The sequence below is a fragment of the Cicer arietinum genome, chromosome 3 (assembly GCF_000331145.2).
Source record: "Cicer arietinum cultivar CDC Frontier isolate Library 1 chromosome 3, Cicar.CDCFrontier_v2.0, whole genome shotgun sequence".
NCBI classification, from domain to species: Eukaryota; Viridiplantae; Streptophyta; class Magnoliopsida; order Fabales; family Fabaceae; genus Cicer; species Cicer arietinum.
Genome location: NC_021162.2, coordinates 65,512,920 through 65,528,760, shown reverse-complemented (window position 1 = coordinate 65,528,760; position 15,841 = coordinate 65,512,920). Strand labels below are relative to the sequence as shown.

Genomic DNA, 15,841 nt, shown 5'->3' with positions numbered 1-15,841 from the left:
TCTATGTTTAATTTTAAGACAAATGTTTCACATCTATCAATTTAGGGCAAATCATTGTTTCGTTTGAAGACAACTATTTTACACTTTTCAACTTATAACAAATCAGTGTTTGATTTTAAGACAACTATTTCACATCTTCCAACTTACGACAAATCGACATCTCATTTAAAACAACTATTTCGCATCTCACAACATATATGAAGTCGATGTCTTCATGTTATATGATTATTTATAAATAAAAAAAACGAAAAAAAAACTAAAATATATATAAAATAACTTAATTAAATACAAATAATAATAATTTAAAGAGGTGACTTCTGAAAAATGATTTTAAACTAATTTTTTTTTTCTTTTTAGTGAAGAAAAAAGAAATCACACAATAAATAGTAGGCCAGATAGAGGAATTAGGTTTTATGTTCTTGAGTGCAAGGGAATATGACACAATAGCATAGTCAATTTTCAAAGCTTAACTTATGAAAAAAACTTAACTTATCAAAACATCAAAATTATGAAAATGTATATGTTAGTTGTAGACGACCTTTTCTAATAATTGAAGTTTTCTCACCGATATACTCATTTAAGTATTATCTTAACTTAAATTTTTTTCAATTCAATTACGAATAACGGTAATAACTTTATTTAACATAAAGAAAAATTGTTATTGATATAGTCCTTTTACAATACTTTTTGACAAACATAGTAAACGCTTATCTTAAAAAGGCTTACTTAAACTGTTTTATTATTATACACTAACTAAGGAAAAAAAAAAACTCATATATCTCATGAAACCTCTGATCGGCCACAGTAATAATTATAAAATATTTATTATTCACCAAGAAAACAAGGATGGTAATTGTATTGTATAATTCATTCATTCACTCAGAATCACGCAGTCACATAACAAAAGTAACGCACGCATGAACTGAAAAGTGAAAAAAAACTCAAATAAATAAAAATAAAATGGAGAAAAGAAATTCTTTTGTTTTCGCCGTGTTTTTCAAAATCGTGTAGTTGTGGTGGAAGTGGAAGCTAGTGCTAGCGAGCACAACAAAGCAACATAACTTGTTGGATCAACCACAACAAGGGTCCATCTTGTTCTTCCTCTACTAAAACAACGTTTTATTTTTTACTCAAACAAAAAAATAAACAAAATAAATAAAATAATAGAGGGAGAAATTCAAGGAAGATCTGAAAGCATCGTTGTACCAACTGATTATAAACTCAAAAAATGCAAGGTATTATTCACGTTATTATCTCTCTTTTTTATTTTTATTCTTTTAATTAATTTCTCTTATAATTCGGAACCCTAAATTCTCTCTCCTTTTACTCTTCTTTGACTCAATTTCACTCACACTTCAGACTACGTGTTATATTTCAATTTTTTTGAATTTCTTTTCTATTGTTGCTGTGGATTTGATTTTAAGTTTTAGTTATTTGATCAGAAACGTTAGCGCCGAATCCGTTAGCTTAGTGTTCCTGTTTGTGTAAGTAGTGTGAAGCTTTTGGTTTGAGAAATTAATGATGAAATTTTGTGTGTTTGAGGGAAGGTTTAGGAATTTAGGGGGATGTGTTTGCGGTTTGTTTTCTGTTTCTGAATTTTGGATAGCTTTTGTGCCTATTTTTGTTTCTTTTTCCCCTTTCCATTTTTCATGTTTCTGTTTGCATAGTTTTTGGCTGAGGAGGCAATGTAGGGCAGGGAAGAGATTACGTTAAATCTTGCTTCTATGTTTAAGGGCTGAGGAGGCAATGCGGTTTGTTATGTTTCTGTTTCCCCTTTCCATTAATGAAAACATATTCTTATATAAGATATACTACTATAATTTAACGATACAAAACTAAAAATGAATATAATTTAAAAAGTTAGAAGAGTATAAAAAGTAAATTAGCTCTTCCCCTCTATTAAAATTCCTCACCCCTTTGTGAGGTTGGCTATAAAATCATGTATCTTGTTCAAAAATGAATTTCTTTTATTGGTTTGCAATATAGTTTTCGTTGGTCTATGAATCTATCTCTACCTTTAACTATTAGATTATCCTTTAATCACAAGTGGTTATTAGGCCTTCTCCTCTATGTTAAAATTTGTTTGTTAGTGTTAAATGTACATTTAATGTACTCTGCTTTTATTTCCACTTGGGCAGAAACTATGCATTTTCAATGCTTGTCGCCTTATCGCCAACTTTTTTATTTATTTTTTCTTTCAACTCGCCATAAAAGACTATATAATCCATGACAACTATGCATCGTGGCACTATTTCTTGGATATGTTTAATAAGCATGTCTAGAACCAAGATAAAAAGACATGGCTCTAAGTTGATACTCGATGCATACCTATAGTTGTTAGACTCTCTTTTTTTGTTGTATTTCTAACCTATGTTTGCACATTAGTTGTGATAGCTTAATATATATCTTTGATTATTCAAATATAAGCATTCTAAACACCTTTCTTGTCTAAAACCTCTATTCATATCGACCATGTACTCTATTATACATCTTTTCCAAACTATGTGTAGGCCTTTTTGGTTCCTTCGATATCTCTCCATAAGTTCCCGGATATTGCTTCCATGGTCAATATCCCTGGACAAAACCAAATTAATTTTTGTGAGTGCCTTTCTCATTTTAATCTCTGCTTAGTCACTCTATCCCATAGTTTCAAAGTATAACTAATAAGTTTAATTCCTCTATAATTTGTGCAATTTTGTATATCATATTTGTTCTTAAAGATAGGGATTAAAATACTTCTCCAAGATCCATTTGGCATGCTCTTAAACCTTATATTCTCGTTTAATAACTTTGTCGATCTCAGCAATCTTCCACGCGATTCCACCATGATCCTAATGAAGTCTGATCTTACATTAGATGTGACTCACCCCCGTAGCAAGTTCATAAGATCAGTCCATTCTTACGATTTAACTCGTGATCTTAACAACAATGGGTGAAGACACATGCATGATTTTACATTATATCTCTAACACTTCACCTTTGCTTTTTTCTGTATTTTCATTCCCAATGAATCAAATTGATCTTAACAGTTTATGGGTTAGTCCAAAGTTTCTGGTGATACTCATAGTAAAGTGGTTTGTAGCTCATAATTCCAAGTGAGTGAATAACATTGCACAATGCTTCGAAAAATAGTCCATTTGGTGATTTGCATTCATAATATTTTCTGATCATATGCCATCTTAGTTATAATATGTGAGCAGTGATGGTTATTTTTGTTTAACAATACGTGGTGACAAGGATTATATAAAAAATATATTCTTAGACTACTCCATAATCCCTTGGTAATTTTTTAAGCATCATGATAAATTAAGACGTTGCATTTGCGTAATGATAGTTAGAAATGGAGGGAGATGATTGAGATATAAACTCTGCTAGTAAAAAGCTAAATATTGGTGTTGTTTCAAGTTTTCTTAGACTTAAGAAAATTTATCCTTTTATATCTTAAAAGCCTACTTTTGTTTCATTCAGAAATTTGAGAATGACAGATAATGCTAAGACATCGGTTTGTATAGTTGAAATATTGAAAAGTACTTTTGTTTTCTTAGGATAATTTTTTTAATGAGTAAAAATCCACTTGACTACTAAAATGTACTTAAATGTCTTTTTTTTTTTTATAAATTTTCTTGTAATTATGTTCTGACAGTTCAATGCCCACTAACCATAGAGGCTGAACGGTAACTGAAGCCTGAATTTAATGCCTAGTATGCCTTTAATTTATTGCTTTTGGTTGTCATGTATGGAATGAATTGTTTTTACAATAATATTTAACCAATAAGCGGTGTACGGTTACCATATGTTGCGTATGAAGGTTAACGGTACAGAGAGTATTGGCTGTTAGTTTTTCAGTGATATAATAGAACAAGTCATTCATTTTTTCCTCTTTTTATCACTTTTAAAAGACATCTCGTTGGCATACGACTTGAATTTACTGATCGATGGCTTTTGGCTGCGACAAGCATCTGAAAATAACAGATGGTGAGATCTGTTTACTCAGAAACCCTAATCCCTTTCTCTCTCAAGTCTTGTTCTGTACATAATTATTGTACATAAAAAATCTTATTCATTTGTGATTAGATTTGAATTGAGATATAATAGTTACATCAAATTTAATGATTGGCATTAGCTCATTCCAGTAGCTTCTATGGTTTTATGCATATGCCTGCTCTCAATGTATCCTCACAGTGCCTATTCACGAAAGACACAAAATTTAGGGTAATTGTATGTTTTCATCCCTTTTTAAACATATAACAGATATTACATTGAAAAGCTTTTTTCAAAAGTAGCAACACCCTGGTTTATTCTTTATTATACTTTGTACTGGGGTAGTAGTTTTTAGCTCTCTGGCCATGTTTGGTAGAGGTGAAACCAGGGATTAGTCTGGGGGCGGGAAGTAGCATCACCGCATCACCTTATCCTTTATCATAATTGGTACTTGGGGTAGTAGTTTTTAGTTCCCTGACCATGGTTGGTTGAGGTGAAATAGGGATTAATTTGGGGCGGGGGTAATGTAATGACTTTTTTTTTCTTCCAGAAGATATTTTGTAGAACCAGATCCACAAAAAAAAGGAACTTCAGTTCTCCTTATCTTTACATTCTACCAAAATGGACTTAACCATTAGCAAGCATTGGCTAGTCCCAAATGTCTGCACATCATGTTAGTGATTTTCTGGAACTTTTGGACTGCATCAGTGTTGAAGGAATTCTTGCACACACCCTTTCTCTGGTACTGATGAAACAAAACACCTGTACTTTAGGACTCACCATTTGGCGCCTTAAAGTAGGATCCACTTGTGAAAAATGGATTGCCCTTAAGGACACGACTCTGATCAATTCAAGTAATTCTCAACATTGTTTTTGCACACATGTTAGGAAAATAAGGGTAAAAGAGTAATCACAAGGAACTTATGAAATGTGATTTCTTTAAGTAGAAATAAGACAGTTTCTACGAGAGTGGTCCTGGCTTTATTATTTTCTGGCGCTTATACTTGTAGTCCACGAGAGCAGTGAGAACTAATGAAAATATACTGCTGATATAAATCGATCGGGTGTTTGCATTACATATCCTGATCTATTAAATCTAAGCATACAAAGGGTTATTATTTGTGAAATTGACCTGTAAAAAGGGAAGGGGTGTTGTTCGATTAATATGTAGTTATTGTATGAGCTTAAACAGAAATTTCAGGGAGCCTCCCAACTTCCCAATGGTGCATCATGTTTGATAATTTTTGGCTGCACTTCAATAGAAGATATAGTGGTTGTGGAATCCCACGCTTAATTGTAGTGATTAAGCCATATTTTCTTCTTTTGTTGAATTTCTACTGTCAGTTTACGCAGTACCTTTTTTATCTGAATTTTTGGGTCATGTCAGAATTATTTCTATTTTCGCAACTAATAAATGCATGATTCTCCTATCCTTTATAAGAGGGGACAATAATTATAGTGATATTAATGAGGTTTGATACCTGTATACAGGTAGATCCCCAGACCAGGAATCAATTGGGTCTGGGACAAAGAGGTCCAGTGTGTCATCTGGTGGTAGGTCTCGGAAGCAGAAGGATTTCTTCTATAAATTTGTTGACAGTGACAGTCTGAATGAAAAACTTGTAGATTGGTTTGAATCTGTTACAGAAAAATATGCATCAAAACAGCAGGCATTTGATGTTCCATTTGAGTTGATTGAACTTCAAAAATTTGATTATGCATTAGAGGGGATTTCATTTCAGCAGCTGACACGCATGCCTAATGCTGTTCACGCTTGTACATCTGAAGCTGTAGAAGCAACATCTTGTCTTGCTATTGAAGATTTTCTACATGCTAGTATGAAAGGCTTGTGGGAGGCATTTTGGAATCAAGACCAGCCTATGCCTTTTTCTGTGGCTTGTCTGTATAATGCTAACATGAAGTTTTATCAGGCTGAAAATGCTATTGCTAATGGAAAGCTTGGAGGTCTTTGTGGCACTGGTATATTGCTTAATAATTCTAGACATCCTCATGGGAAATGGGATCATGTCCTTGAATTGACACTTCTAAGAACCGATATCAGAGGTGTAGCTGTTGGCAGTGACCGCCAGCCTTCATTACCAGTTCTAGGAGAAGCTCTATTTTATGCTATTCGAATGCTTCTGGCAAGGAGTTTGAGTAGACTAAATTTCTTTCTGGATCCAAGCACAGTCTTTGTTCTTCTAGCTGATTCTCAATATGGGGGAGTTGTAAAAGTTGAAGGAGATGTAAGTAAGCTCAATTTTGATGTGAATAATGTTTATGAATGTGCTGCTGAATGGGTAAAAAATCATTCTAGAATTTCTGTTTCTCCAATTTATAGAATCTGGAACAAGCTTGGAAATGCAAACTGGGTAGATATTGGTGCTCTACAACTACTGTTCGCGACCTTTCACTGTATTATGCAATATGCTGGAATGCCCAAGCATTCTGTTGAGGATTTAGCTGCTGATCATAGTTCACGTCTTCAAACCAGAAGAATCGAGAGGCAGTTAGGAGATACCAGAGTGAATGGAAATGGCCTATTTCGATACCAGCAGCGTAGTGTTTCCCCTGAGATTGTCGAAGTTCAGGACGATTCTGTCAATGTTGGTTCCAAGGAGTCAATGAAATTAGAAGAAGGATCCATGTTATGGCTGGAGGATTCAGAAGCGCAAAAGGGTTATCAGATACAAGAAGTAATCAATACTGGTGAATTGAAATACTATATTGCATCTTATGTTGAAGACCCAGGAAACGATCTGTTTCTATATGTGGGCTCTCATCCCTCCCAGCTGGAACCAGCATGGGAAGATATGGATTTATGGTATCAGGTCCAGAGGCAGACGAAAGTATTGACAATAATGAAGCAGAAAAATCTCTCAAGCACATATCTACCTCAATTGAGCGCATTTGGTAGGATCATACACCCTGGTCATTGTCGAAGGCCCAGCTCAGGTGGAAATTGTGACCACCCTTGGTGTGGGACTCCTGCTCTTGTGACCAGCCCAATTGGTGAAACAGTCGCTGAAATGGTACAGACAGGCCGATTTGGTTCAGAAGAGGCTATCAAATGTTGCCATGATTGCTTATCAGCACTCTCAACTGCTACCTCTGCTGGACTTCGGCATGGAGACATCAGACCAGAGAATGTGATCTGTGTTAGGTCTGGAGTGAGACACCCTTATTTTGTTCTAATTGGGTGGGGCCATGCTATTCTTGAAGATAGAGATCGCCCTGCTATGAATCTTCAATTCTCATCTACTTACGCACTTCAGGAAGGAAAGCTATGCTCTGCCTCTGATGCAGAAAGCCTAGTTTATATGCTTTATTATTCATGTGGTGGTTTATTCCCTGATCTAGATTCAGTAGAGGGAGCACTACAATGGAGAGAGACGTCTTGGTCAAGGAGATTGATTCAGCAGAGACTTGGTGATATTTCCACTGTGCTGAAAGCTTTTGCTGACTATGTCGACAGTCTGTGCGGGACGCCATATCCCATGAACTATGACATATGGCTGAGAAGGTTGGGGCGAAATATTCATGAAGATGATCATGGAAAGGAAATTGATAGAACATGCTAGGATTTCCAACTGGGTCCAATTCCTGAAATGAAAACTCTATCATCTTAATGCCTTTCTCATTGCAATTGTTGGACTTTTGGGCGGTGAATAAAAAGTGGAAGTCAACAGTTTACTATCTGATGCTCGTGCATTTGTATTCCTTGAAAGATTAGATAGGGGAATGGTTGGTGTATTTCATGAAACAAACATACCATAATTGCTCTTGTTGGTGCAGGTTGGGCTGCTTTTTCTTTAAACCTCATTGGTGGCATCTTTCGGCATGTGAAGAATAGAGTCGTTCCTTTTTGAGGAGCCAATACATGAGTTTTAGCAGTTTTCTTTCCATTTCATTGTTCTTATGATGAGTTCCTTGTCAAAGTAAGTTGTATTTATTACAGCATTCGTTTGTAAAGATAATAGGCCGTCTAGCATACCCTGGAGTTCATGCAACTGCACAGGGTATATAATCTTATTCTGTAAATGCCTTATTTTTATTGTGTTCCTTGGAGTATCTCTTTCAATGTTAGAAATTGACCTGTCCAATTCGTTCCCACTTCTCATATAGGTGCTTCAAGCCTTTCACTTCATGTCGGAGAGGGATTATATAGTTTTTATTTGAAAACAAAAGATATTTTCCGGTTAAATCCATTTTTCTGAGGGTGTAGTTGTCCATTTAATATGGCTTAGTGTAAGAATATCATCTTCTAAACTTGGAGGATAACCAATCTTGGACAAGATTTCACCAATTCCTGTGGAGATTTACAGCTCAACTGCAGTGTAATAGGTGTGATCCCGTTTCGTCCATTTTCATGCAATTGCAAAAGTTAGAGTTGGGATGATAAACCTTAAAATATATGGTTTTTGCTTGAGTAAAATAAGTAGTAAAATAAATAAATATATAATATCCGTATTTTTAATTTTAAAGTCCCTTTTGTGAAGAAAATGTTTCTCTAAATGTAAGGCTCATTTTAAATGATTAATACATTCATTACTATTTTTTTCAATATATATATTTAATATTAGTTTATTTATTTATTTATTTATTAAAATGATATTTATTCATTCAAATAGATAGAAATTACATTTATAGAGAAAATTACAATTCATAATTTTTAAAAATGAAAAAGGTGTATCTGCGAACAAACTCATAACATTCATATTAAAAGTATAATACGAAATCATGTCTACAAATGGGAATCTATAAATTTTATAAAATTGAGGTGTTTAGAATATTTATATTTTTGGAACTATAACATTGATAACGCCTAAATCATTAATTGAATTTGTATTAGATTGAAGTTAATTTGTCTATTTGAACTAAAGAAAAGAACACACAAGATGAGAAACTAAAATACCGTATCAAGATAATAAATAAACACAATATTATACTAAGACGATGAAACCACATAAAACTTGAAAGACAAACACAAAAGTTGATCGTAAACTATCTTTTTTTTAGTGAAAAATGAAAAATCGTAAATGGAAGGGAGGAAAATAGTATATTGGAAGTTAAAAAGTTAGATTTGAACACATTCTTATATTAAAGGACTTTTTAGAAAAATTTACACAATTTTCACATTCACATTAAATATACTATTTTTTTAATATATGTGAAAACTGAAAAGCTTTAAAAAAAAAAGGACAGCAAAATGTTTTTTAGTTAAATAGTTAATAAACTCAAAATAATTACGTGATTAATGTAATTTATATTTCTATTAGGTACTTTTAAAAAAGAGATTAAATGTTTTGTACATACATCCAATGATGCATTTTCATATTATTATAGTAAAATTACAAATAAATCTTTTATCTTATTTGAGTGTAATAGATTCACCATTTTTTTTATCATATAAATCATTTATCTTTATAAAAGTTTATAGATTAAGATATTTGACATGTCAATTTCAACATAGGTGGATTGACAAAATATATATAAATAAATAAAATTTGAAAAAAAGAACACAAATAAATAAATAAGAAACTAAATAGTTAATAAAAAAATCATTTGTCTTAATCGATAATGATAGTGGTCATCTTGGAAGGAGGAATGATGAAAGCCTCTAGAGAGTAATGCGTACAATATTATTTTACAGATATTAAGGCATAACTTTTTGTAAATGTTTAAGAATATCAATCAACTATGAACTATCACATACTAAAAATGTATTAAAATGTTTCGTAAAAAAGTATTTAAAAATAGAAAATAGTCTACAAAGAAGAAAATTATATGATGGTTGCATCATTACTTGTTAAATAAATGTGATATTATTAATATTAATGCGAGTCAGATACAAAATTGAAAGAGAACGAATATATAAATATATAGAAGAACTACAAATAAAACTACAACATTAGAGTGACACAGAAATATATAATTGACTTAACAAAAATAAATCTATATACAAAATTGACAATAAAATGATAATATAATAATTTATAAGATTATTTTAATACATTATAAGTTTATAAATAGAAAGTTTTGTGTAATACATTTTTTTTATAATTTTATTTAAGACGCGTAAAACAATAAATATTTAATAATAAATTAAATAAATTGTGAGAATCTAACTTCTGCTAGACTCAATTTTGGTGGTTCTAATACATTTATTTATTTTACATATGTATTGATATTTTTTAAAATATATTACTTTAATTCACATTTGGTTTTCAAATTATATTATTTTAATTTACCTTTTGGATTTAATTTAAAAAAACCGTTAAATATAATAGTTTATAAAAATAAATTTACTTTTACTACTTGGGGTGACGTTGTTGTGATATAGTGACAATATAAAAAATCTGCCAGTTAAAGTTTCACCTTTTTACTCATAATAACACCTTAATTTAATTTTCCCGCATATCCCTTCCGGTGGTTACGTAACGTCCTCATGGTTCTCCGTTTATGCCACGTGTTTTTCCCCATCTCCTCTCTTTCTTCATATCACCCTCCTTCTCTTATTATTTCCTTCAACAACAAAAAAATGTTGTTCATCTTTTCTCTATGATCTTCTCTTCAATCTTCTCGGCTTCATCTTTTCCTAAACAGCCGGTTTGATTCTTCTACTCCACTCTAATCATCATCATTCTTTTAATGGAAGTTAACATTAATGTTTATTTATGTCATAATAATAATTGGATTACTAGTTTGCCTACAAAAATTTATTATTATTCGATTCATTTTGTGATGTTGCGCGTTGGTTATGAAATTTATTGAGTTTCAGTTGGTAGGTTTTTGTCTGAAATCACGGTAGAGCAAATCACGTGTTTACTTATTTAGTGTCTGAAATTGAATTGTGTTTATTTATTTATTCATCCCTTTGTTGGAATCAATCATAGTTGTTAATGATAGTCACACAAATCACGTGGTTAGACTATTCCTTTTGTGTCATATAAATCGCAAATGGTTTTATTCGTAGAATACAATTTCATGATGTTCTTTTGAAACATATGATTTGAAACGATTTATGATTCAAACTTGGCAATTCGTGATATTAATCGTGTTCTGATAACTATGATTGGAATTTGTAAAACTTTTGTTTAAGTACTTGTGTGATTGATTTGAGAAAATATTTTCTGTTTTTGTTTACTATTTTGATATTGAATGACAAAAACCTTTTTGTTTTCATTTCAGTACCTATTTCCAAAGGCTTGTACAAAATAAAAACAAGGTTATTAGGAAATGAAAATAAAACATTTTCTCAAACCAAACATACCCTAATTTGTTAGTGTTTCGAGTGAATGAGATGGTTCTTTAATGTCATGCCATTTTAGGATACGAAGAATAATCATGAACTGGCATGATAATGCAAACAATGGTGTGTTTTATCTGCCTGATGATAAAAATTGAGCATATTCAAGTTCTAGTTAATTAATTAATAATTTAAATATAGATGATATTTTAGGTCATGGTTCGATTGCTCATTCTTGGCAAATTGCAGAACTCTCCAAGATTGTTAAGTGTGAGATAGTTTTGGTAGGGAACTATGTTCTTTTTTTCGGGGAGGAGGATTTTTCACATTTTTGAATTCATGTTATTTGGATAGGCTTGTAAAGTCTTGTGATTTTATGTTCTAATAAAGAAGTGAGATTTTCAATATATCAAATAATAAGAGTAAGTAACTGTATCCGAATTCGTGTGAAGGTTGGTTGGTTGGGATAGACTGTAAATTAGTGTCAGAATCAGAAACAAAGAACATTACCACTTACTCTTGGTTACTTATTTTGAGGAATGCTCTATAGCATAAAAAATGTCTAACTATTCATATTCTTTTTCACTTTATTCTCTTCTCTACTTTCCAACATTCAAATGAAACCTACAGTTGTCCCATGAAAGCAGTGAATTATTATTAGCCATGGATGGTCCTCGATTTTGTTATTCTGTAGTTACATGTATTATCTGTTTTGACCATTTTTGTTATGTGATGTGTTTAAGGTGAAACTTATTATTAGTATTATTCTACTTTCCCCTAAATGAGGGCAACAGAGGGATAATGGTGCTTTATTGTTGCCATAAATTATTTTCAGCCTTTTTTTTCTTCTTCTTGGAATTGGGATTGGGGTGGGGAAGGAGATGATTTTATTCTCCTTTGTGCAGTTGTGTTTGGTAGTTATCACACAAAGGAAAAAATTATCTATTCTTACGAAAGGATTGGCATATGAGTGCATCTCTCATTTTCTTACATTTTAAACCATGGCTACATACAATACACTGCTAAAGAGACAGTAGTTGAATATAAGCAAGTACTGTTAAGTAAAACATTATCAATGTATGTTTAGTGAATTGTAAATAATACTTCATCAATCTAATCATGTGCAGATGAAATAGCGGGATGGTGATTTTGGCCATTTTTTTATCCAAACTGAGCAGCGAAGCGCCGTTTATGTTGCAACTGTCTATTTAACAGCAATTAGTTGTAATGCAATGCCATTTTTGTTTCAGTACTTCATTTTATGTACTTAACAAGCATCTGAAAGTATGACTTTATTCTGTACATATTTCATATTTCAGGATGTTTTAGCTTGGTTAAGATTTGAAAAGAAAGATGTCATTTAAGAAATTGAAAGAAAGTGTGTTTGAAAAAACTATATCTCCAGATGAGCAGCAGGCCAAGGTACTAGACATTAATTTGGCCCTATTTTAAGAACCTGAAGTGTTAAATTTGATTAAACGTGCAGTCTCTATGATATGCTTCCACCCAAAAGCATGTATTCAAATTATTTGTTAGGCAATGAGTACATTTTCTTAAAATCCCCGACCTTCCAAAAGTCAGTTGTGATCAAATTAGGAGAATTAGTTCTCTTCCTAGTTTCTATTGGAATTTGGATGACCAGGGAAACTACTCCACAGCTAGGAGGTTGTTTTCGAGTAGTGATTGCATTTTCTGGAGAGATTTTGAAGTGACAAAATGTTTGATTTCCTTTTTTCATTCCAGGTTGGAGAAGTCAAAAAGATAATCGGTCCAATTGCCGATAAGTTCCCGGCTATGTGTTCGGATGCAGCGGTGCTAAGGTTTCTTAGAGCACGAAACTATAATACTATGAAGGCTGCAAAGATGTTAAAAGGCACCATAAAATGGAGGCTGGAGTTCAAGCCTGAGAAGATTCAATGGGTATGAATCAAATGTTACTTTTTATCTCTTTTTTTCAAAAACAATAAAGTATGAGTTCAATTTGAAAAACTATGAAGTGTTAAAATTGGTTAAATATACTAGTCCTCTATGTGCTTTTTGGTATGGTTAACACGTAGAGCTTGGGAACTTAGATAAATATAACTCAAACCTAATGAAGAACAACAAAAACAAAGCAGTTAGATTTAGTTTTAGGAATGTACTCGCTGTAACTAGGACAGATCTATCATTTTGCAAATGTTAATTTTCATTACAAACAAGTAAATTTGGAGGCTTTATCACTGTAACACTGTCTACCAGATTTTATTCTGTTTACCCGATTACAGTAACATTCCTGACCATGGTCAGGTTGTTTTAAACTGTGATGAGTTACTTACTTGTAAGTAGATAGGTGCAACTAAAAGATCATTTTCTACTTTTTACATACAATTAGGATGATGTAGCTCCGGAAGCTTTCAGGGGAAGGCTATATAGGGCTGATTACTTGGACAAGCAAGGAAGGGTTGTTTTTGTTATTAAAGCTGGACTTCAGGTAATCTAAGCATCTTGATGGAATTCACTCAAATTTCATTTTGTGTGGTTGTACTTGATCCTTCTTGTTTTATAGATGTCATCGTTAATATAATTGAAGATTCAATCCTTTGACTAAGACCTTATTTATCCAATATAGAGTACGAGCTCGGCAATTGTGCAGATCAAGTACCTTGTTTACTGTTTGGAGAAGGCCATATTGAATCTAAATTCCAAACAAGATCAAATGGTTTGGCTAATTGATTTTCAAGGGTGGAGCACATCGTGCATATCAGTAAAGGTTACCCGAGAAACTGCTCAAGTCTTGCAGAATCATTACCCTGAAAGATTGGGCCTTGCAGTCTTGTACAATCCGCCAAAATTGTTCGAGTCATTTTGGACGGTACAATATCATAATACCTCTTGTCTTCTTTATCACCAATTTTTTTTCTCTCTCGTTTCAGGGGTTTGGATTTTTTTATATAGACTTATGTGTGTGATAAAATTGGCTTACTGATGTGTGATATTGATAATGACATGGAAAGAGAAAATGTTTTTGTTTACCTTTCAATTGCTTGGCTACTTGCTGAAGTTTACACTGTTGCTGTTATAAAAATTGAAGATTTTACATGGAAATTATTATGCGAAAGAAGACACAAAAATATGTGCTTGATGGGAATTCATATATGTACACACATCTGCTTAGTCATATATAATTTGAGAGAATGTTATTCCAACTTCAGTGAAATAATACTAGTTTCAAGTGAGTTGTGGTGTGGCAGGTTTGATTAGAGTCCTATGATTTATAAGAAGAAACGCAAGCCATAGTTTTCTTTGTTGCTTTCATTTTCTGTTGAAATTTGTTCTACCTCTGAGATTGAGATTCTGTATTGTATGTTATATTTGTTTTCTGGTGTGATAAGTGTGCATTCTTTGGAACAGATGGTGAAACCATTTCTTGAACACAAAACTTACAAAAAGGTGACATTTGCTTACCCTGACAACCATAGGAGCCGAATGATGATGGAAGAACTCTTTGACATGGACAAGCTGGAATCCTGTTTTGGCGGGAATAATACAGCTGGAATGAACTTTGAAGCTTATGGTCAAAAAATGAGAGAAGACGACAAAAGGATAACTGGTTTTATTGATTCTGGCTGTTCAACCCCTACTTTTTTGAGCTCATGTTCAACCCCTACTTTCTTCAGCTCATGTTCAACCCCTACTTTCTTCAACTCAGAAGTTAATGAATCACTGCAATCAAGTAATGATTATGAGGATGATTCACCCGGTAATAAAGCGGTTTATTCAAACTTGGAGGAAGATGGAGCTAAACCAAAAGAGCACTAGGCACTGGCAGGGTCAATTATGTTACTCATCCAAAATTTACCAAACTAATGTATTGTTGGTTTTAAAGTGATACATCATACATCTGCACCCTTTCTTTCAACCAATGACCCATTAGACCACTATCCACAGCAGCAGATGTAAATATACGGAGCCATACACCTTTTCACTGAAAGTGGGATGAAATTTGAGCTGGATCTTTTGGCAAGAGGATTTCAACTAGCACTCAGGAAATAATGTTAATTTTTTCTTCCTCCCTCTGTCTTTACAAGGTGGAGTGGGATTGTGGTGGGTGTGTAATGTCTAAGGCTTTGTTGAGAAGTACCACCCACCACTCTTTCATTTACCTATGTCCTAAATGCTAACATACAAAAACATGTTCCCCTTTAAAGTTTAGTACAGTTGCTTGCTAACAACAGTAATTAAGAAGTTGACAGATAAACATAAATTTTTTTATTGGAAATTATAACATTTATAAGTTAATTATTTTATTTTAAAAGTTACATAGTTTTTAGAGTCAAGGCTCAAACTAGTCTATAAGTAAAAATATGTATTTACTATTTAGTTATTAAAAATATCAGACTAAAGTGATTCATCATTTTAAAAAAAGACATTCAATAGACATTTGAGATTCTTGATGACTAGAGTAGTGCCTTTTAATTTTCAAGAACCAAATTTATCGTTTTTTTTTTCTTCTTAGTGACTGATTTAAAATTTAAAATTTAAAATTTTGATTTCTTAAGGAGCATCAAAATTCAGAAGAAATAATTTTTCTTGGATGCATTTGTTAGTTGGTGATGTGTGGTTAGCGTCGTG

At 32.6% G+C, this 15,841-nt stretch overlaps 2 protein-coding genes across 5 annotated transcripts; both read left to right on the top strand.

The window, feature by feature from the left end:
- The first annotated feature begins 907 nt into the window (after positions 1-907).
- LOC101514435 (uncharacterized) lies at positions 908-8,084 on the top strand. Of its 2 annotated transcripts, none has more exons than XM_004493219.4 (2): positions 908-1,235; positions 5,473-8,084. In XM_004493219.4, the coding sequence occupies exons 1-2, from the start codon at positions 1,229-1,231 to the stop codon at positions 7,560-7,562; spliced, it is 2,097 nt and encodes a 698-aa protein (XP_004493276.1). In that variant the 5' UTR covers positions 908-1,228; the 3' UTR covers positions 7,563-8,084. The 2 variants fall into 2 exon arrangements, with proteins under 2 accessions (XP_004493276.1, XP_027188430.1); XM_027332629.2 differs by lacking the exon at positions 908-1,235 and adding an exon at positions 1,299-3,975.
- Positions 8,085-10,416: 2,332 nt separating this feature from the next.
- Positions 10,417-15,528, top strand: LOC101513460 (uncharacterized). Of its 3 annotated transcripts, XM_004493217.4 has the most exons (7): positions 10,417-10,590; positions 12,358-12,454; positions 12,550-12,652; positions 12,974-13,150; positions 13,602-13,700; positions 13,839-14,081; positions 14,621-15,528. In XM_004493217.4, exons 3-7 carry the CDS (start codon positions 12,584-12,586, stop codon positions 15,026-15,028), a joined length of 996 nt encoding a protein of 331 aa, XP_004493274.1. In that variant the 5' UTR covers positions 10,417-10,590; positions 12,358-12,454; positions 12,550-12,583; the 3' UTR covers positions 15,029-15,528. The 3 variants fall into 3 exon arrangements, with proteins under 3 accessions (XP_004493274.1, XP_004493275.1, XP_073222699.1); XM_004493218.4 differs by lacking the exon at positions 12,358-12,454 and having other exon boundaries at positions 10,452-10,590; XM_073366598.1 differs by lacking the exon at positions 10,417-10,590 and having other exon boundaries at positions 12,337-12,454.
- Positions 15,529-15,841: the final 313 nt, after the last annotated feature.